Genomic DNA, 21,334 nt, shown 5'->3' on the forward strand with positions numbered 1-21,334 from the left:
CGAAGCTTTGGCGTCCGAGTGGCATCAAGGGAGAGGCTGCCCCCCAACGGCCGAGTAGAATCCGGGCTCGTCGCCGCCGGCGTCGATGAATCGATGGCAGGGGTCGGGCTGCCCCGGCAGGTCGCTGCGGGTCGGGAGGGGGCGGCGCTGGGGGCGCAGGTTGCTCCGGCTCTGGCCCCGCCCCCGCCCCGCCCCGCCCCCTCCGCCCCGCGCGCCCCGCCCCCTCCGACTTGTTTGGCTCCATCAGCTGATCCTTGACTTGGGCGCAAGTTGTTTTTTTGGCTTCCCGGCCGGCCGGCTCCGGCGTCCTTTGTCTCGGGTGGCAGCTGCACCTCCCGGCCTTTGTCCCAGGCCGCACCCGGGCCAGCTGCGCAAACAGGCTCCGGTGTGACCCGCAGGTAAGGACCGGGAGGTGCAAAACGGGGCAACACACACCACAAAATGCGCATGCAGTGGGGGAACTGCGCCTCGGCTACTTTACCCGTCTTCGGGGTTCACTTTTCCCATGACGGGGGGCGCCGTAGACATGTTATTCCCGAGAGGACAGGTCCTTATATCAGGGGCTGATTCCATAGAGGGACTGCGCGCCGGGACGGGGAATATTCTCAAGTACAGCAATTACTTCCACCGGGAATATGTTATAATATGACTGGCGGTGAGGCCGTGGAGACGGGGGTGTGTTTTTTTATCAGAGGGGGTGGGGGTGTTTTTCTAAAGGGAAATACTTCTTTCATGAGGGATACGCTGGGATCTTGGAGAGCTAGTACACCCTGGCGATACGTTTTTATGGGATTCTTTTATTCCATAGGGGACATGTTCTTATGTGGATTTTATATGCAGCGCTTCGTGCCAGATGTCTCCTGCTTTTAAGCGCTGTGATAATTGCTATTACCCTAATGTAATGGTTCTCAGTTTGATGGATGGCGGAGTCGGCACTAGTGGGCCCGAACTTGCACAGCCAGGGACAGAGCTTTAGCCGTGAGTGATCCTGCATAGGTAGGGCTGTGTTGGGATTGGGAGATCTGTCCCCCTCTCCACCACCAATGTCTACCACATATTGCTTTCTTCGTGTGGGGGTGGGGGTGGTTCCATGCAGGAAAAACTCTGGAGAGATGTGCTGTGCAGTCACAATGGAATGTTCTCAGGAGACCAGTTACTTTTATGGGAGCAGGAAAACTGGGAATGCAGGGAGATCACTTTTCAGGGGAATGTTGTGTGAACAAAAATACTTCTATGAAACAGGTTGGGGCGGCGGATAGTCGGTTCTGTTTTACAAAAGCATACCTCATACTCTGATGATACCTCATACTCTGATGATACCTCATACTATTATGAACCCCCCTGGGCCTCGCACCATGATCCATGCCGAGGGGGGCCCACGCTCTTATCACACACACGGACCTCCCATAACGTGCTCTCCTGACTTCCCACTCTCATGATACCTCGCACCCTCACCTATCTGATCCCACGTCTCCTAGCCTACCCTACCCACTTCCGTCAAACACCCCACTCGCTGTCCTTGCACCCCAGGCTCTCGGCCACCCCGAACATTTACCGCGCACCACTCTGTCAACAAAGTCCACTCTCTCACTCATCATACCCCCTGCTGTCATTACAGCCGGTGTTATTACACCGTGCACGCTCTCATCACACCGTATGCCCTCATAGCATACTTTACACACGGCACTCTCTGGCATCCCACTCACGCTCGGCACTCCGCCTGCACCGCACGCTGCCTCAGCACAACCCAAATGCCTATTGAAACTCGCACTCATGCACTGCACTCTCCTGTCACAGCTCATGTCACACACCGCACTCTCTCATGGCCACCACACAACCGTGGCAAATCCCATGATCTCTCATCACACACCGCGCTGTCATCACACCCGAAGCCACCTCGCGGCACCCCGTGCTCTCTCGTCCCTCATCATGTTCTGTCATCACACACCACATTCTCTCATCACTCTTCACACTAGAGCCCGCGTTTCCTCGTCGCGCTCTCTTATTGCAGTGCACACTCTCATCACATTCCAAGCTCTCCTATCAAACCCCACATTCTCTCATCACACCCACCCACAATATTTCATATCACACCACACTTTCTTCATCACTCACCACGACCTCTCATCCCATCCTTGAATTAGACTGTGACATCAGGTTCTTCCATCACACTCGTGATCTCTCTTTACACCGATTGTCTCCCATCACAGCACACGCTATCTCTCATCACAACCACGTACTTGAAACCGCGCCCCAAGGTCTCCCATCGCACCCCACGTTCTTTAATCACTCACCAGGCTCTCTCATCACACTCTCGCACCTGGGATCACATTCTCTCATCACACTCGTGCTCTCTCCTTACACCGATTGTCTCTCACCGCATCACACGTTCTCCCATCACACCCCACGTTCTTTCATCACTCACCGGGCTCTCTCATCACAGTCTCGCATCAGAGATCGCATTCTCTCATCACACTCGTGCTCTCTCCTTAGATCCGATTGTCTCTCACCGCATCACACGGTATCTCATCACACGCCACCCACTTTAACCACGCCACACGTTCTCTCATCCCACCCCGCGTTCTTTCATCACTCGCCACCCCCTCTCGTCACACACTGCTATCTCTCTTCACACCCCGTGACCTCTAATTGCGTGTATTGTCTCTGAACACACTGTCTCACCACAAGCCACGCACTCTCATCACACCCACTTCCTTTCACCACATGTGCATGTGTATGTATTGAGGGTGCAGGGTGGTTCGGCCAGAAACTCTAAGAAGGGTATTTAGAGAAAATAATATAAACAGGTGCCTTACAGCAGAGGGAAAGGTGCTAAGCAAGTGATCGGTTCACGGGGGGACACGTGGTACACTCACAGGCTCGATAGCACGCACAGCACACCCTCCGACCCTAACACATGCTCTTCATCACAGCCCAAGTAACCATATGACACCCCCACCCCACGCTCTCTCGTCAGCTATTTGCTCTCGCATGCTCGCTCACCTCACCGTGCGTGCTTTCATCACACACGAGTCGACTCTCTACAACAGCCCACCTCCATTCATCACTCCCACTGTATCCCATGGTCTCACTGTCGGCACACCCCGCGGCCTCCGAGTGCAACCCAACAATCGCTCCTGCATCGCTGCCGCAGGCGCACATCACGCCCTCCCATATCACACAGCAAGCTCGCCGCCATGTGCTCTCATCCCACCCACCGCGCGCTCACCCTTCTTCAGAAGCTCATCAACACGCATCACACTAGACACCCCTCGCTCACGGGATAGCTCGGTGAATTAAGTGCCCGATGCTAAGGTGTGTGCTCAGCCTGGAGGTCACAGGTTGCTCTAATTCCACGGTCGGTAGAGTGATGGGGACAGGCACGGCCGCTGTCTGTCGCGGTGAGCGTGCCGTGGTGTCTCGCGTTATGTGTTACAGGTATGGCCGAGCACGCGTGGTCATTCCCCCCTTTGGTTTTGCACGCGTGCTAGTCACAGCCCACGCCGCCTGCACCCCCTGCACCCTCTCTTATCGCACGCTCGGAGAGATCTCCCCCGCTCTCACTCAGCCTCTCCTCGCGTACTGCTGACGCTCGGCCTCCGTCTCTCTTGTGAAATGTGCGGTCTCTGCACCTTGGACTCCCTGCCCCCGCCGTCCCTTAAGTCGCTCCCCTCCCTAATCTCTTCCTCTTTTTTTGCAGTCTCGGAGGAGAGCGATCGAGGGAGCAAGGAGCGTCCACGGTGAGTACACGCAAGCCAGTGGCAGAGAGTCGAGTGTGCGTCGGCTGGAGTGAGTCGGGGACTGCTGGAGGGAGTGCACGACTGTGACGAGGTAGGAGAGAATGGTAGTGCTTAGGCAGAGGTACTCACACTGTGGGGATGGGATGGGCCCCCTAAGAGTGGCCGGAGGATGCCTGAGAGCGGGGGACGGGGGGTGGAGACGCTCTCGATCATGGCAGTGACTGCTTTTACTAGAAAATACAAGCCGCATGTTACGACCCCAACACTATTTTTAATCAAGGTTGGGCGCAGCATTTCAGCATTGAAATGCTTGGACACCACTGGCTTAAGGTATGGCCTGGGGTGTGTAGGAGTGGCCTGTAGAAAGTAGACAATAGTAGGTGTAAGTATGTAAGTAGCAGCGGTGTGGAGTGAATTAGATCACACTTGAATAAGCAAAAGGGGACGGATGTGAGCAGCAGATATCTGGAATGAGTAGAGGGGTGGGGGCAGTGGTGGGAGTGCATTGGGACGGGCTACGGGGAGAGAGAGTGAACTGATATGATAGTTTATTTATAACGAGCGTAATACCAACAGGTTTCTAAGCGCGGACCCGGGGATCGAACCGTGTGGCTTTGTGTTGTCTTGTTTCCAAGGTGAGCAAGTTGCCCCTGAGCTATACTCCTGAGACAACTGGGTGAACTGGAGAGGCCACACGTGAGAAGGAGGGGCAAGCAACACACTTCAGTAAGAGGTGGTAGTAGTGTAAAGAAGGCCCTTGGGCGGGAGTAGGAAGGAGTAGGCGAATGCTGCTGGGCTGGAGAGGACCCAAGTGACTAGATGATGGCTGGGGTGAGTAGGACACAACTACATTGAGTGTGCAACACCAGTGGTGACCAGAAGCAAGAGACGAGAGACACAGTAGCGGATAGATGGCAGTGGGAGTGAGGAAGAGACCGAACAGAGTAGGGGGCAGCTGCAGTGAGTAGGAAAGGACTGGGCAGTGTAGAAGATGGGTAGAGTGATTAGGAGTAGGAGAAAGTCGGGGTAAGGAGGAGAAGGGCCGAGGGAGTAGGAGACAGGCGTATGCAGAGCAGTACTGGACTGACCGAGAAATCTGCTGAGTACACAGGAGACTGCTGGAAGTAGTAGAGGACTGCTGGGTTAAGTAGTTGCCAGATGGTGCGAGTAGGAGGGCCTGCAATACACTGGAGTTGCAGTGCAGGGCAGGGAGTTCAGGTTGGTGCTGCTAGTAGGGTATTGGTGCATGTGGCTGAGATGAGGGTAGGAACCAATAGCAGTGATTAGGTTTAGCAGGAGTGGGTTTGGAATTTGGCTGAGCACATTGGGGATTGTAGGAGTGAGTAGGGTGCTGCAGAAGGAGATGGATAGCGCAGCATGAAACTGCTGCCATACGAAGGAGGTCGCAATGAGTAGGAGATGTCAAGAGTGGGTAGGAGGCCGCTGGAGGGAGTTGTGTGCCACAGGGAGTAGGAGATGGGTAGTGTGAGTAGGAGACAGATGGTGTGATTGGACTACTGCAGTAGATCAGGAATGATGTGTTGTTCGTCTGAGTGAAGAGATTCTTGGAGTGAGTCAGAGACGAGTGCAGTGAGTTCACAAGGCCAGGAGTGGGCAGGCGATGGCACCTGGAGTGAGTAGAAGATTACAGGAGGGAGTAGGACAGGGCTGAGCTGAATAATAGCTGGTGTGCCAGAGTGAGTAGAATGCCCGCTGTCATCTGAGCAAAGCTTTCTGCGGGCGGGCGTGAATGTAGGTCCACAGTGGGCGGGTGTTTCCTCACACCAGACTATGCAGATCCCTAAAGAGCAGGGGGTGCTTGTCATCCACCCCCAGGCCTGAGCACATTATACAGTCCTACAGGGCTCCAACAGGGTAAACATTCCAATAGGACCAGAGCGTTCTGCGGACATGAAAACAGTCTCTCTCTATCCGGGGGGGCTGGGGTTCCTTTCATCCCTGCTAAGTTTTCTCTTCCCTCTAACGCTATTCGCCTCCACATAGGCAGGTACTTTCACCGCATAAAGATTGCCGCCACACCCGAACGCGGACTGCATCCTTCTGAGCCAGGTGTCCCCTGAAATCCCAATTACGCTTTCTCCACACCTGCACCGCACGCAATCTAGATGCCTATAGGGAGGAAGGTCTCTCTCACCAAAGCTTGTGCCAGCCTTGAACACAAAAGAAACCCTGTGGGGGCACGAGTGCCCTCTCATCCAAACGAGCAACTGCCACTCCTGAACTCAATGCTGTCTCATGTGGGGCAAGTGTGGTCCTCAGATAGACCCGATGCAGATGCAATTGGGACAAGCATTCCTCTCACTGCAGACAGACCCCCCCCCTCCCCCGCCCTCGCGAACACAACGGCTCCGGAGGGGGGGGGGAGTTTCAGGGAGCGGGGGTGGGGGGTCAGGAGGTTCCAGGGACACAAACAAAGCTCTCTGCAGAGAGATACGAAAAGGAAGGTTCGCATTTGCCCCTGAATGATTTAGGGGCAAATGCGTACCTTTCTTTTCGCCCTGCTCTCCGAAGTTTGGTGCTGGCCGCAAAGTTCCTCCTCAGCTGATGCCCTCCCCCACCCTTTCACTCGTGCCCCCGCCCGCATAGCCACCTCAATCCTCTGTTCCAGTCCACTTCCTCTCCGCTGTCCATCTGTTATCTGAGAGCCCTGCTGCTCCAGATGGGGGACCCAGGATAGATAAAAGAAGGGGGAGGGAGCAGGGGAAGGGGCCTATGCGCGTGAACGCGATCTGGCCCAATGTGTCCCCCGCCCTTTAGAAAGCTATCTCGAGGGGCAGTGATTAGGTTGACGTTGGCCAATCTGGGGCTCCGGCGTCCAGCGCCATGGACACTGTTTGCGATTACGGGCAAACAAAAGCAATGGCCATGTGGGCAAGTAAAGGGTGCCTCAATCAGGGTTCCCGACTAGGGCAGAGACAGGGTCGGACTGGGCCAACACATTCTCCCGGGCTCCAATGAAAAAGTGGCCCACAGATGCGAATGGTCATTCTTTGCTTTTGTGACGCTGTTCGAGTAGTACCCAAGGGGGAGTTTCTTTTAATAAAATGGGATGCAAATTGGGCATTTTATAGAAAATGTAAGTAACACTGTTCAAAACCACTAGCCGCAGAGTTAAGTAACTCACGAAATTGGGCCACATTGTCCAAGAAAGTGGGCCACTTTGACCCAAAAAACTGGCCTACACCAACATTTTGTGTTTTTGGTTCGGCCATGGGCCTATTGCCCTATAGGCCATTCCGAGCCTGGGCAGAGAGTATCCCCAGTTTACCTTCCCCCCCAAACCCGTATCATCACCTGCATGTACTTATTGAAAGGGTTAACTGGCCCGCCATGGGGACATCGCGCACATTTCCTGAGGTTTGAAAGGCGGCAGCACTAAGCAAGGGCCAGCCCCATACCGCACTTGCACTTTCACGGAGAGAGTCCAGCCTCATGCCAGGCGTCTGTCTGCCTGCCCCAGCCCTGCTGGCCCCTCTGAACTGGCCTGTCAGTGCTGCAGCTCCAGTCGGCATCTATAACACAGAGAGAGAGGCGCGTGAACAAAGGGCCCTCGAGAAATCACGAAGAGCGCCCCTCCCCCGCACCTCCAGGTTTATCATTAATCCGGAATTACCCCAGGAGCCTGGAATTTTCGCAGTCATTAACAAACATTAATGAGCTTGCAATGCAGAGATGGAATCTGGACCCAGTAGCTGGGGCGGGCGAAGGAGCAGGGGCCTTCCCCCTTCTCTGCCCACTGCCCCACAAGCCCCTATTTGGGACCCCCTTCTACCACCGATTTATAAGAAAGAGAGTCTAGGCTAGGGCATCGGTTGGCTGTATTCACGGGACTCGCGTATGCAGCCGCAGTTTCACCATTATACACGGGCACGGTGCCCAGGTCCTATGCAGAATGCCCCCTCACCAACACTACTACCACAGTTATTTAGGAAATGGGAGCTGCGGTCTGCATAGAATTATAAAATGCATGCAATGATTAGGCTGGCTGAACATGTGTTATATGGAGAAACGTTGAACATTATTTCCAGGGTCTCTCTCGTTCTCAGTCCACCCCTGCTCACCTCACCAACGCTTTTGTAGGAAATAGAGTGGGGTATCAGTGTAAAATATCCCACCGGGGACCCCCTAAATGCATGACACCATCACCTGTGTCACCTTCATAGAAAACAAGGTCAGTGCTATTTATCGACTGCCCCCTGGGACTCGACGCACCAGGCCATGTGCTACCCATGTAGGAAAAGGGGTCAATGATCTGCATAGAATACACACGTGTATTTTAATCAGTAACAAGGCCATTTATCTGTATATAATACCCCCCCCCAGTGGCGCGCTGCACCAGCCCATCCCACATTTGTATAGGACGCCAGCCTCTTACATGCCTCCATAGGGACTAGGTATAGGTTCTGTATAGAAACACACCAGATTTATACCACCTTTATGAGATACATAATTATAACTATAACGCGCTTAATACCGAAGAGGTTTCGGGATTCGAACCTGTGTTGCCACTGAGCTGTCATTACATGGTGTGGGATTGACACTGAAAACACAGCTGGTGGTTCACCACACAAACCCCACAACACATAACTCATATTTATAGAAAACAGGTCAGTGGGTCTGTGTTGCATTAAATACTGTCCCTCACTTCACTAGCTCCTGTGTCAATCTTTCCTGACTGGTGTCTCCTTTCTTCCAGTCAGCTATGCTGGACCGCCTGTAACTGTGGAAGCCTCCATCTTTGTTGCCAACTCCTTGCTCCTTGCCAGCCTCCGAACTCAACATGGCCGAGGCAACCAAATACTCCCCGGCCTCCACAGTGGAGGAGTCGCCCGCCCTTCCCAACGGCAGCGCCCCCAGCCCTGCGGCCTCCCAGGAGTCCATGAAGCTGAAGAAAGAAATCTCACTCCTCAATGGAGTTTGCCTCATCGTGGGGAACATGATTGGCTCAGGTATCTTCGTCTCCCCCAAGGGGGTGCTCATGTACAGTGCCTCCTATGGCCTCTCGTTGGTTATCTGGGCTGTGGGCGGGGTCTTCTCCGTCTTCGGAGCGCTTTGCTATGCTGAACTGGGCACCACCATCAAGAAGTCGGGTGCCAGCTATGCCTACATCCTGGAGGCCTTTGGTGGGTTTGTTGCCTTCATCAGGCTCTGGACTTCGCTGCTCATCATCGAGCCCACCAGCCAGGCCGTCATCGCCATCACCTTCGCCAACTACATGCTGCAGCCCGCCTTTCCCACTTGCGAGTCGCCCTATGCCGCAAACCGTCTCATCGCAGCTGCATGCATCTGTGAGTACCAATCTGACCTTTCACCCCTTATCCAAACCCCTCAGCTCTCCCTAGACCATGCACACATCTGCCAACATAGGAGTCACCAGTTTCTTCAGTGATTTCACTGTTTGACTTCAGGTCCCTGGAGTGAGGTCACCACCTATTCCTGAAGTGGTGACAGGACCTGAGGTGAGACCTGAAGGCAAACTGTGACATGACTGCAGTCACCAGAAGTCACCTGGGATTGATAGGCCTGACTGAAATTGACCTCATACTAAAATGGGATGCCATGAAAACTGAATTGTATGACAAGCTATTAACACAACACAGTATAGAAGAGAAAGTACAATGAGAAGGGTTCTTTTAACATGAGACCAATACTAGACAGACTATTTAAAGAAAATATATAATGTAATGATGACATCCCAACTTGCTGCTATCACCAAGAGCTCTATGGCGACAGATGAAGGACATGGATTGGTCCCCTGAGGAGCAGCATCCTAAGGTAAAGGACTTCACCTGACATCACCCCTATCCCCAGGGTTTAGCTGCTCACTCTGCACCCCATGCATACTATCTGCGGCATGCCCACCTCTTTCCATGCCAGATTCCCCTTTCCTGTGCTCGCTGCTGGTCTTTGTGGGTCACCGCTCGCATGGCTTTGGCTTCCGGTCTTGTTAGTGCAGTCACACAGTGTGATATGAGCGTTGCTGACAGGCCGGACACCACCTGCCGTGCCACCCCTTCGGCAGTCCTTTTACAAGGCGGCGGCCTTGCCTTCGCCTGACTCACCCTCTAAGAGTAGCTTGTCAGTGCTAATATCCCTCAAGGCCTCTGCGCTAAGAAAGCTTGGCGCCTAAACAGGAGCAGGCGAGGTGATGCCAAGTTCTCCCCAGAGGGGATCACCCTCAAAGCTCCAGAACGTTTGGATCAGAGGTACTGGCCGGCAGGAGCCTCACACCAACCATGAGATAGTGCCCTGATGGCAGTCGGCAGAATCACAGCTGGTTGTCACACACTGATGACATCACAGCAGTGCCAGCTGGTCAACCTTCGCTGTGGTGTAGTATACATTCAGACCCCAAACTGCTGCAAACAATCCCCTGGGCCCCTGAGATTCAGAGGGCTCACCCCCCCTAGCCATCCCAGTAACAGTTTGAAGCAAATAGGTCCAGAAGAAGCATTTTATAGCAAATGTTTGCAGGAAGTTGTGGAGGGGCTACTCGTGAAATAGTTCAACACTTTAGTACATGCCAAGTTAGCCAGGCACCTCCTAGGGGATTTCCCCTTAATGGGTTCGAACAGTGGAATAAGCAGCATCACGTCCCCAGCAAAACAGGCTAAACACGGCACGTGTCTTACTTCTGTTTCAAATGACCTGCATGTGCAATTATGCATGGTTTATCCTTGTTTAAACTGTAGGAAGATCTTCCTTCACTGCTTCCTCTCACCTCCTTCCATTTTCCCATCCTGCTCCTTCCACTGATGGTAAGAGTCCTGCAGTAGGATGGAGAATCTGCTTTCATTGGCAGGAATGCCACATCAAGTTGCACACAGCTCACAATCTCAGGGCATGGGCAGCAGGACTACCTCCCAGGATGGACATATCTTGCAGACTCGGCCGGCCCAGCTACCCTACAGGCTACAGAGATCCTACAGGTTCAGGGAGCTTGCACCCTTAGGCTACACTGGCCCAACATGCTCAGGCCACTGAAAGTTCCACATATAGTAAGAATAATAGGGGCAAGTCGCAATCCACATAGAACATGAAATACTTCACACGCATCTGGGAATATTCGCAACAGCAGCAAGGCAATGAAGACACACCAGGAGGAAGCTTTGCTTACTGACTTTCCCCCTTTGGGGTCTTCTGGGGGAATGACATAGAAAAGGGCATGGGAAAGGTAAGAGGAGTTGCTTCATGGCCGGTCACCTTTGTGGTTATTCCGGGGGATTCCTTCCTATAGCAGGAGGTGGCAAACTCTGTTGCGGACCCATGGGCTCTTAACAGCACTGTTAGGAATGTGACACTGTGGGACATGCACAGGAAAACCGCTTCAACAGGAATTCAGCTGTAGACCCACCATCATATACTTCAAGATCGGCTCTGCCTTTTCCCAATCCCATTTACTCATTATTTATAACAACAGTGATTTTACAGCTCACACTAAATGTGTGTGCTAGCACTATCCCTAGGCGGAAGCACACCCTACCCCCATAGGGAGCTGCTGTCCATAGGTCCAAGCTGGTGTGCCGCCTATCTAATAGGAAAGAGCAAAGAAGGAATGCTGCCCCTGCATCTACAATGTATACAGTTATAACGTATTCAGGAGCTAAACTTGTTGAACCAAGTCTATGGCCCTCATTCCGAGGTTGGTGGTAGTCATTGCGCCATGACTGCCACCAGTAACGGGTCCGGCACCGGTATAGTTCAATGGGGACTTACCGGTGTAGTCCGACCTTTGCGGGACCGATAAGTCCCCATTGAAAATGCCATTCGACATTCCTATTTGAGCCCCCATAGGGCTCAATGGGAGTGGGGAGGGCGCTAATAACGGGCTTGTGACTTGCGAGCCCGTTATTAGCGCCCTGGTCCCTTAACGGGTCCTGTCCAGAATGGCTGGTCAGACCAGCCCTTCCTGGTGGGACCCGCTAAGGGACCTTGTAGTAGGGCGGTAAGGGATCACCGGCACCAGTCTCCTTACCTGTGTCCGGTATCCCTTACCACCCACCTTGGAATGACCCCCTATGTATCTTGCATGAACATTTCAAGGAGGAACTATTTTCTTCTGGCACGTAGTCATGTTTTTTCTTTTTTCACCTCCAAAGAAGTGTGTACATGCTGTATTAATCAGTTGGTATGTTGTAATCAATTCTGTATTTCCTTCAGGGATATCATACACTGGAATGGTCGATTGGTTTCGATGACAAGGTGATTGTAGTCATCTTCTTGAGGACCCGTCGTTTGAATGCGTCTATAGGATCGCCTTGTTCATCAGATATGGTGGAGCCTCCAAATTCGACCCCATGCCCAAAGGTAATGAGTCTCCATCTGGGCTGGGGCGATGTTCCTTTTCTTATTTGTTCCGTCTCCCTGTGACGGCATAAAATTCGGGGTGTCGCTAGACCGAATTCACGTCGGAGTGGCGTACTTGTCCTACGAGGATTCCTGCTGCTGTCCAAGTTGCGCATGCAGGCAAACAGAAATTATTTTATTGAGTAACTCTATAGTACTTTGTTGAACCACAACATATCAACTGATTAATGCAGCATGTACACACTTCTTTGGAGGTGAATAAAGCAAAAGCATGGCTACGTGCCAGAAGGAAATACTTCCTCTTTGAAATGTTCATGCAAGATATATAGACTTGGGCCAACATTTTTAGCTCCTGAATACATTGTAACTGTATACATTGTAGATGCAGGGGCAGCATTCCTTCTTTGTTCTTTCCTATTAGATCGGCGGCACACCAGCTCGGACCTATGGACAGCAGCTCCCTATGGGAATAGGGTGTGCTTCCGCCTAGGGATAGTGCTAGCATACACATTTGGTGTGAGCTGTAAAATCACTGTTGTTATAAATAGTGAGTTGCCTTTATGAGTGTTTGTGTGTGATACAATAAATTGATTATTTAACATTAAGGCTAATACCCCTCTGAGGTGTTTCCTTACCCAAATCAGTTTCCCTGATTGTTGTTGGATTTTTTCCAATCCATATCCGCTTTCTCCGTGTAATTCTATGTTTGAATTTGTTGTTATGTATACAGCGCTCAACTCTGAAGCGCTTCACAGAGGTCAAAACGATACACCAGTAGGTTATGACAGTAAAAGTCATTTAGCAAGGAAATGCTCTTTTAATGGGGTTTTGAAAAGGGAGAATGAAGTCAGAGATCGAATAGAAAGAGGGAGGGCATTCCAGTGTTTGGGGGCGAGACGGGACAAAGAGCGGAAATGAGAAGAGGCACAGGGATGATGAGGAACAACCAGAAGAAAGAGAAACTGGGAGCGAAGGGAGAATAGAAAAAGACTAAGGGGGAGAGATAAGGTGGAGCGAGACCATAGAGACATTTGAAAACTGAGCAGAGAAATTAAATTAGAAGTTGGGAAGAGGTTTGGGTTTGGTTTGGGGGTGTGGGAGTGAGGAGGCAACATGGAGAAGCTCCCCTTTTGCCCCCCTCATAAAAAACAATGATGCCATCTCGGGTGGGGGAGGATCTCAGGTGGCTGGAATTGTGGGTGTAAAATGTATATTCTTGCCTGCTGTTCCAGCCACCTGATTGGCCAATGGCCCTTCCCCGGGTGCAAATGATAAATAGAGCAGAGTGGAGCAAGACGGTAGACAGGAAGACCAAGTAGTCGGCAAGAACAATACCATAAGCAGGAGAAGACTTTTATTTTGTAACCATGGAAAGTTAAGACCTGGCGAGCTTTATTGATAGTGAAAACAGCGGAAGATAGAAGAAATATGAGATAAAATGAGAGGGAGGAGTCAAAAATGACCCCAAGATTATAGTCCGATACCGAAGCAGAGGGAGTAAAGAAGGGGGAAAAGAGATAGAAGATGGAGGAAGAGTGGGAGGATAGCTGAAAGCAGGAAATAAAATAACTTTCATACGGGCAGGCAATGTTTCACATTTCCACATGCAGTCTCATATGCCCATGTAGCATTACCACATGCTAGGGCCAGATGCACATGCCCAATTATTGCTGCACATATCCGCGCAGAGCCTTATAAAAAGAGGTTCAATCATCACACAACAAGATTTCACTCTATATGCCCACTTCTGCTTTCCATGCCAGGCGACTGGCTCACAGGAACCTGACTCGGGGCCTCATATGTTCAGGTTCAATCCCACTTTCCCATTGACTTGCCTCTGCCTAGGCCCGGCCTCATTTATCGAGGGACTGCCTTTTTTCTTTGTCCAAGTTCAGCCTCATATGCCTAACTTTAGCCTCAAAAGCTCACGGCTGCTTACATGTCCCAGTTCAACCCTGTTTACTCTGGTGCAGATTCATATGCCCAGCAAATCCCTCTATGGCAGACCCAGCCTCTTAAAATCATATTAATGCCCATACGCCGAGAATCGGCCTCACATACCAGGACTGGGTCCCACAAATCAAAATTCAGCTTCACCTGCTCAGGTTCCAATCCACATGCTCAGGTTCCAATCCACATGCCCAGATTCCAATCCACATGCCCAGGTTCCAATCCACATGCCCAGATTCCAATCCACATTCATAGAGTCCAATCCATATGCCCAGATTCCAATCCACATGCCCAGATTCCAATCCACATGCCCAGGTTCCAATCCACATGCCCAGATTCCAATCCACATGCTCAGGTTCCAATCCACATTCATAGAGTCCAATCCATATGCCCAGATTCCAATCTGCATTGTGATGCTTTGGCCTCGCTCCCACTATACAGGATTCTCAAAGCTAGGTGTGTTGTCCCTTGTAATCCTGTACTCAAACTGCATTGTGAAACCTAGGCCTCTCTCCCACTATACAGGACTCTCAAATGTGGGTGTTTTGTCCCTGGTAATGTTGTACTCAAGCTACATTGTGAAATGTAGGCCCCTCTCCCACTATTCAGGAATCCTAAATTTAGGTTTAATCTCTTTCTCTGCCCATTACATAGTGAAACCTCCAGCCGAATAACTTCCAAGCCTATGGTACGTATACACACCACTAGTGTGGACACAGGCCGCAGGCACGGCCACGCAACCATGCACCATAGAATACTGATATGGCTAAGCATCCGGTCTAGCAACACACATAGCCGTCCAGACTGAAACACCTAACGTACCTCAACACCTCTGCCACTAGCATACAGCGACTACCATCCGAAAGGAACTCTGTATGGCTGGCCACACATTGACTCTCTATACAATAGCAATCTATCGCAATCCACCAACAGCGCCCACCCATGTGCCTGGCCTCTCTTTGGGCTGCTTAGTCAAGCCTAGCCAGCCACCTAATTCCTAGACCAGCAAAATGCACACATGCATCTCCCAAACTAAACCCCTTAGAATGTTTCACCACATTGACTACGGTCAACGAGGGCGTTCCTACCATAAAGCGCATTGAGGCCACACAAGTGGGGAAAGAGCGCTATATGAATAACCAAATACAAAAAAATTGCAGAGATTCAGTCTGACATGTTCAGTGTCTGCTTCTACACCTAGAATGTGCCTTACATGTAGAGATTTGGCCTCACACGACACACTCCATCATTTTCCCAGGACCAGTCAAGCCAGTGGTCTGGTGCGCTTGCCCTAACAGGAACTAAGTTCCACCATTTTTCTTTATTACTGCCAATAGTTTCACTAGCATTGGCAACTTTATTTTATAGTTATACAAATGAAAGCATATTTTTTTCCTTTTACTTGAAAATCTCTTTGAAGCTAACTACTAAGCGTCTAAGCTGACTGTCTAAGTTGCGCCCTGATGCCTCCGGGCCTGATGGTGCGCGTTACAAATAAAACAAATACAAATACTTCCCTTGGATATCAGTGGAGGAAGTAGAACAATATGCTAGTGCTTCTTAGTTGCTGTTCTCTGGCTCCTGTGTTGGGGCTACGGGGGGCTGCAAGTAGTGCACACTCCGATGAAAGAGAGAATGGTGGCCATTCAGACATTCTTCTGGTTAGGGAATGTGAGGAGTGAGCTGCTCGTCCGGTCATGTGTCCTAGAGGAGCTGCAGAAAGGCCTGCTGCAGACAGGTGGGCTGCATGCAGTAGGAAGGTCAGGCTGAAAGGGCAGGTCCAGCCCAATGTCAGATGCCTTGTTCCTGAGTGCAGGGCGCATGCCCCACACTCGCGCATGCATTGGCCCGTAGCAAACACGTGGGTGGAATGCTGGGGCCAATGATGGATGCAAATTTCAGGCGTGGTGAGGAAGCAAGGGGGGCCTTTCTGTTCCTTCTGAGGGGAGGCTCTATGCACCAGCCAAAGGTTAATTCAATGTAAAACTTTACTGACCACATTCAAACGCTGAGAGATTGTATAAAACAAGAGGGCTAGAGCAGAAGGTTTGAGATGTAGGGTGTATCTGTCAAATATCTTCCACGTGAGGTTGACATGCACCGGGATTATTGGAAGCAAGTAGCACGCTTATTTATTTGTTTAGGATTCTTGTAGTGCACCCTTGCAATCTGATGATCACTCCAGAGATCGTGATCTGCAATGAGGCACCCAGAAAAAGGGGAGGACATCATTGAAAAAGCCTGCGAGAAGACAAACGTTTTGATGGAACGCAGCATGCAGACACAGGGGCCATTTTGTAGGAGGTCCGGTGTTAGTGGGACCCACAAGGAGAGGCCTGGCACTGCGAAATGGCAGCCTTCCAGACAGTGTTTGGAGAAGCTTGCTATGTGCAGGGAGGACATAGTGAAAAGACCGGGCGGATCTTGTGAGCTGATATGCATGGATGAGTTTCTTGAGGTAGACGAGCCTTCGGTCGTGGATGGTTTGAAGGGTCAGGTGACCGGAGGCCAAAGAAGCTGGGCAAAAGCTGGTGTAGTATGATCACGTGCTTTACTATTGAAAATCAATATTGCAGCTTTGTTCTGGACTGATTTTCATTTTGCAGGGTAGGAATAGAGGACACCCCATTAAAATATGTTCGGGTAGCCAATCCTGCAGAGAATAAAGGCTTTGATGAAGGATGTTGTGGGGGCAAAGGAGATGAAATGGGTGATGTTGCAGCCTGGTTAAAGTTGGAGGTTGCAGGATCGACTTACCTTGTTGTTCTGGATGCACATGGTCAGTTTATCATCAAAGTCTAATCCTAAACTGTCAACATACTTGTAGGGGCAAGGAGTAGATCCTAATTGAGCGTCCATACTAGAGAAACAAGACGGTAGTTTACCCCAGTATACATTATTTTTTAAAGGTGGAGAAGGAGAGATGAGGAGGGAAGAGAGAACGCAACATATTTAGTTTGTCCATGAAGGTCCTCTGATGCTGCCTTGTATAAAGGCTGGAGAGTTGCTTGGCCTTACACAGACAGCCTTACCTAAATTGGTGGGTTCTCAAAGGCCAGGTGGCGAATTGTTATGGGTTAGCATCCATCTTATTTGGGGTCTGGATGGTGGGTTCACTTCTTTTCTTAAGTCTTATTTAGACATTGGCCCGGATGGGCAGTGCATGTCTGGAATGGAAGGTGAAGTGCGGCTCAGCATGAGTATGGAGGCAGCCCATGGTGACACTGGATGGTAGAAAAGCACCATATGGCATGCAAGGTAAGCTACTTACTCCTTAAGCATAACTGTGTTGGGCTGAAGCATTATGAGGACCTGTGGGGTGGTCACTAATTTAAGTTAAGAGGGGCAGTGGGGACATTTTAATAGTATTTCTTTGAGGTCAAGGTATCTGGGCTAAACTACCTTCAGGTCAATACAGAAGGTGTGACCTTGCGGCTAGAATAGCACATCAGAATGATCTCAGTTCTGCGCAAGTTAAGTCAAAATCTAGTGCCCAATCCCTTTGACTCATACTAGAGAAACAGCTGAGGGATATCGGTGGGAGAGGTTGGGGGGGGACAGGGGGACAAGGATTTCAGATTTGTCTCTATTGAGGGCATGTTTTCAGAAATATGTGCATCCACGAGTCACATTGATCCAGTATTAGATGGATTTAAGTGGATGGAGTCGGAGGGTGAGGTCTTGAGCAGGGACATTTCTACCTCTCCCCACTATTTGGGTTTTCTCTCCATACATATGAAAGTTAAGGTTGCAGTGTCTGATGAACTCTGCCGGTGACATCCTATATGTATTGAAGAGGAGGGAGGAAGAGTGATGAGCCTCGGGGTCTCCACAATTGAGGTTGGAGTCTTGAGATAAGCAGGGTCCAACTTTGATTTGCTAGCATCTGCCAAAAAGGAAATATTGTATTGTAGCCATGCAAGGGCTGGGCCTGGGATCTTGAACTAGTCATGGAGGCATGAGCGATGGATGGCATGATCAACAGGGTTGAAAGCCGCCAGCAAGACAGTGAGGATGAGGATGACTGGTTGGTTCATGTCAAATTCCCATCGGAGAGTTCTCTCGCTAATGTCTGGGATGTCTATCATCATTACGTGGGAGGGTCGGAAGCCTGATTGTTGAGAGTCCGGAAGTTGTATTTTTCCATCCAGTTTTGGTATTCTTTGATGGGCAGTTTCTCTATTATTTTTCGAATTATGGGGGCGTTGTAAATGAGGCAGTAATTGGGTACTCAATTGGGATCCAGTGAAGGCTTTGTGAGAAGGGAGTGGGGTCACAGGGGCGTTTATTAGTTGGTTTGGAAAGGAGCCCACTGGGAATGACTTTTTGATGATGAGAAACGTTGTAAGGTGTTCGGCTAGGAGGATGGAGATGGAAGCTGGGCAAGTGTCAGTGGGGGAGAAAAAGTGCCCAGCAGTCTTAATAGCCTTTAGAGTGTCATCTGTATGAAAAAGACCAAAGTTGGCGAGCTGGCTTGACGAGTAGGTGCAGGGAGGCAATAAGAGGAGACTAGAGTGCATAGAGCAGAAGATCTTTGATTTGACGTTCTGAATCTTGGAGGTGAAGAAGTCTTGGAGTTGGCCGCATAGCTTTGAGAAAGGGTTGTGGGTGGCAGAACTGTGTTTGAAGAGATTATGGTATACCTTAAACAAGGCTACTTTGTTGTTCTTTTTTACTCTGCCAGTAGCCCGTTTGATCCCTCTTTAGTGAATGAGGCAGATGTTTTTACTAAAGAGCTTTACTTCTTCCAGCAAAGATTCAGACTCTGGCATTGTCTTCTGATTTGGAGGAGGTCATACAAAAACCATTGTTTTGAAAGATGGTTGTTTTCAGGCATCTAGATTTGGTGGAATGAGGGAGGTTGAAGGATTTCGTGAGGGCAAATGTAAGCTTGCCTGTCTAATCTTTCTTCCGATTTTAGTTGGAGAGATGAAGAGATGAGGGGAGAAAAATAGGTGGCAAAAAACCAGTGGTGAGAGATTGTGCCAGACATGCAAGGAGGGGGTTGGACAGGGCGTGGTTACTTTGGCAGATTCTGGGGAGGAAAGGTGGAAGGTGATCAAAAGATGGTTGGGATAGGAGATGGGTGTGGAAGAGGGATCATTGATTGAGAAGCCATATGTACAAACTAGGTACAAGGTGTGACCGTGTGACCACAGGGGTGGTATTTGAAGTTCAGGTTGCCTTAGGAGTCTATGATGCTGGAAGAGAGCGAGTTGCCTAGTATTTATTTATTTTATTTTATTTTATTAATTTAATTGTTCAAGGCAGGATGGGGGAACAGGAAGGAGGAAAGTAGCGATCCTAATAGTCCTTGCGACACTCAGATCGTGAAAGTGCGATAGCGACAAGTGCAAGGGGGAAGGGAGGAAGGGAAGTGCAGGAAAAGGGCAGAAGGGCCCATGAGAAGGAAGTGTCAGGGAGGCCGGGTGGACAGGTCGAAGGGGAAGAAGAGAATGAAGGGGGGTCCACAACTAAGTGCAAGTAAATTCGCAGGATGGCTGCATGGGATGCAAGCCGACCAGCTAAGTGTAGGCAGGGGGGCCTGTGACATCAAGTGCTGGATAAGGGTTGGGAGAGGTGGGGGATGGGAGAGTAAGTGCAGAGGTAGACTGGACAAGATAGGGACTGGCGCCCTGTAGGACTCTGAAAGAACCTGGGCACCAGTCTCAGGCAGAGGGGACATTAGCAGGGGAGGAGGAGGGGTTAGGAAAAAGAAATAAGGAAGGTATTGAGGAGCTTCCGGAACTTAAGATGACCCGGCTCAAGTCAAGGGGCGGGGCGGCCATTCTGAAGGGAGGTATCTGCTGAGGAGAGAGATCTACCCTCCTCTCTGTGCTTGAAAAAGCATCTGATTTGCAGAGAGTTAGAGTTAGACGAGCGAAGGGCTCTAGTGGGGAGGTATTTAGAGAGAGAGAGAGAGTTGGATATAGCGTGGTCCCAGGCCCCAGAAAGCCTTGTGCGCTATGCAGAGGGTCTTGAAATTTGATCCTCGTAGCAACCAGGAGCCAGTGGAGAGGTTTAAGGGCTGGAGAGATGCGGTCCCTGGGGTTGAGGCCAAGCATAAATCTTGCAGTCCTATTCTGGATTAGTTGAAGGGGCGGTGAAGGGGGCAAAGGGAAAAGTTAGGACGATTGAGGGAGAGGCTATTGCAGTAGTCCAGCCTGGAGAGAGCCAGAGCTCTGGAGACATTACGTTTCTGGGGGAAGGTGAGGAAGGGGAGAATGACTCTGAGGAGGTGAAGCTGAAAATGGGCCTTCTTGGGCAGGTCCATGAAATGAGGAGAGAAGGAGAGGGAAGAGTCAATGATGACACCAAGGCTGTTTGCTTCACACAATGGTGAGGGGATGGGGCCCAATGAGGGAGGCCAGAGTGTGTAAGTGAAAGAGGGAGCAGGTGTCCCAATGAGAAGGATCTCAGTCTTTCTGGCATTAAGGCAGATATCATTAGCAGAACAGCATGCCTGAATAGCAGACATGCAGTCAGGAAGGAGAGAGAAAGAAGAGGAGGAAGAGGAAGGTAGCTTGAAGGAAAGCTGTGTGTCATCAGCATAACACTGACCGTTAGGAGAGAAGGTGCAAATCAGATGGGCTAGGGGGGGCAGGTAGATATTAAAGAACCAGGGTGAGAGGATAGAGCCCTAGGGACACCACGGGTGGAGAGTTAAGATAGTGGAGAGGAGGAAAAGGCCCAATTGAACCTGGGAAGGTAGGTCCAAGATGAAGGAGGTCAACCAGTCCAGAGCCCAGTCTGTGATGCCTAGTACACCACAGAGCCGATTTATCAGGGTGACATGATTGACCATGTCAAAGGCAGAGAAAAGGCCAAGAAGGATGAGAACGGAAGGGGAGCTGGAATCTAGATTAGAGAGCAAGTCTTCACGAGTGTTCACGAGAGCAGTTTCTGTGCCTCTGGCAGCTGGGATGCCAGACTGGTGTTCGTGGATACAACCAACAGATTCAGTGTGGTAGATAAACTGGAAGATGACCAGCTTCTCCAAGAGTTTCCCCAGGAAGGGGGTAGTGGAGATAGGGCAGTAGTTTGCTGCACAGGAAGGGTCGGCAGAAGGCTTTTTGAGGAGAGGGTGCACAAGGGAGTGCTTGAGGAGTGAGGGGAAGGATCCAGTGGCAAAGGAGTAATTGCAGAAATCGGCCGAGGCTGGAGCAAGGGATACAATGTTGTCCTTGATAGTTCTGGAGGAGCAGGGGAGCATCTAGAAACCTTATTGGGTGTTATGGGAGAAAAGGAGGAGAGGGGATATGGGGTCCAAAGGAGGCCTGAGAGCATGTGAGGGAGAAGGGTATCGGGTAGAAGAG

The 21,334-nt window shown here is 50.7% G+C and overlaps 1 protein-coding gene across 4 annotated transcripts in view; it reads left to right on the plus strand.

Annotated features, from left to right (window-relative positions):
- The first annotated feature begins 247 nt into the window (after nt 1-247).
- Nucleotides 248-21,334, plus strand: part of SLC7A7 (solute carrier family 7 member 7) — a 288,753-nt gene continuing 267,666 nt past the window's right edge. Inside the window, exons 1-3 of one of the 4 annotated variants that reach the window (XM_069633861.1) lie at nt 248-398; nt 3,701-3,740; nt 8,458-9,049. In XM_069633861.1, coding sequence (XP_069489962.1) covers nt 8,542-9,049 — 508 coding nt within the window. In that variant the 5' untranslated portion in view covers nt 248-398; nt 3,701-3,740; nt 8,458-8,541. Of the gene's footprint in view, nt 399-3,029; nt 3,316-3,416; nt 3,439-3,700; nt 3,832-8,457; nt 9,050-21,334 lie in introns of those variants that run through there. The other 3 variants (XM_069633864.1, XM_069633863.1, XM_069633862.1) reach the window with 3 other exon arrangements.

Source organism: Ambystoma mexicanum, chromosome 13, assembly GCF_040938575.1.
Source record: "Ambystoma mexicanum isolate Mex_15411 chromosome 13, UKY_AmexF1_1, whole genome shotgun sequence".
Lineage (NCBI taxonomy): Eukaryota > Metazoa > Chordata > Amphibia > Caudata > Ambystomatidae > Ambystoma > Ambystoma mexicanum.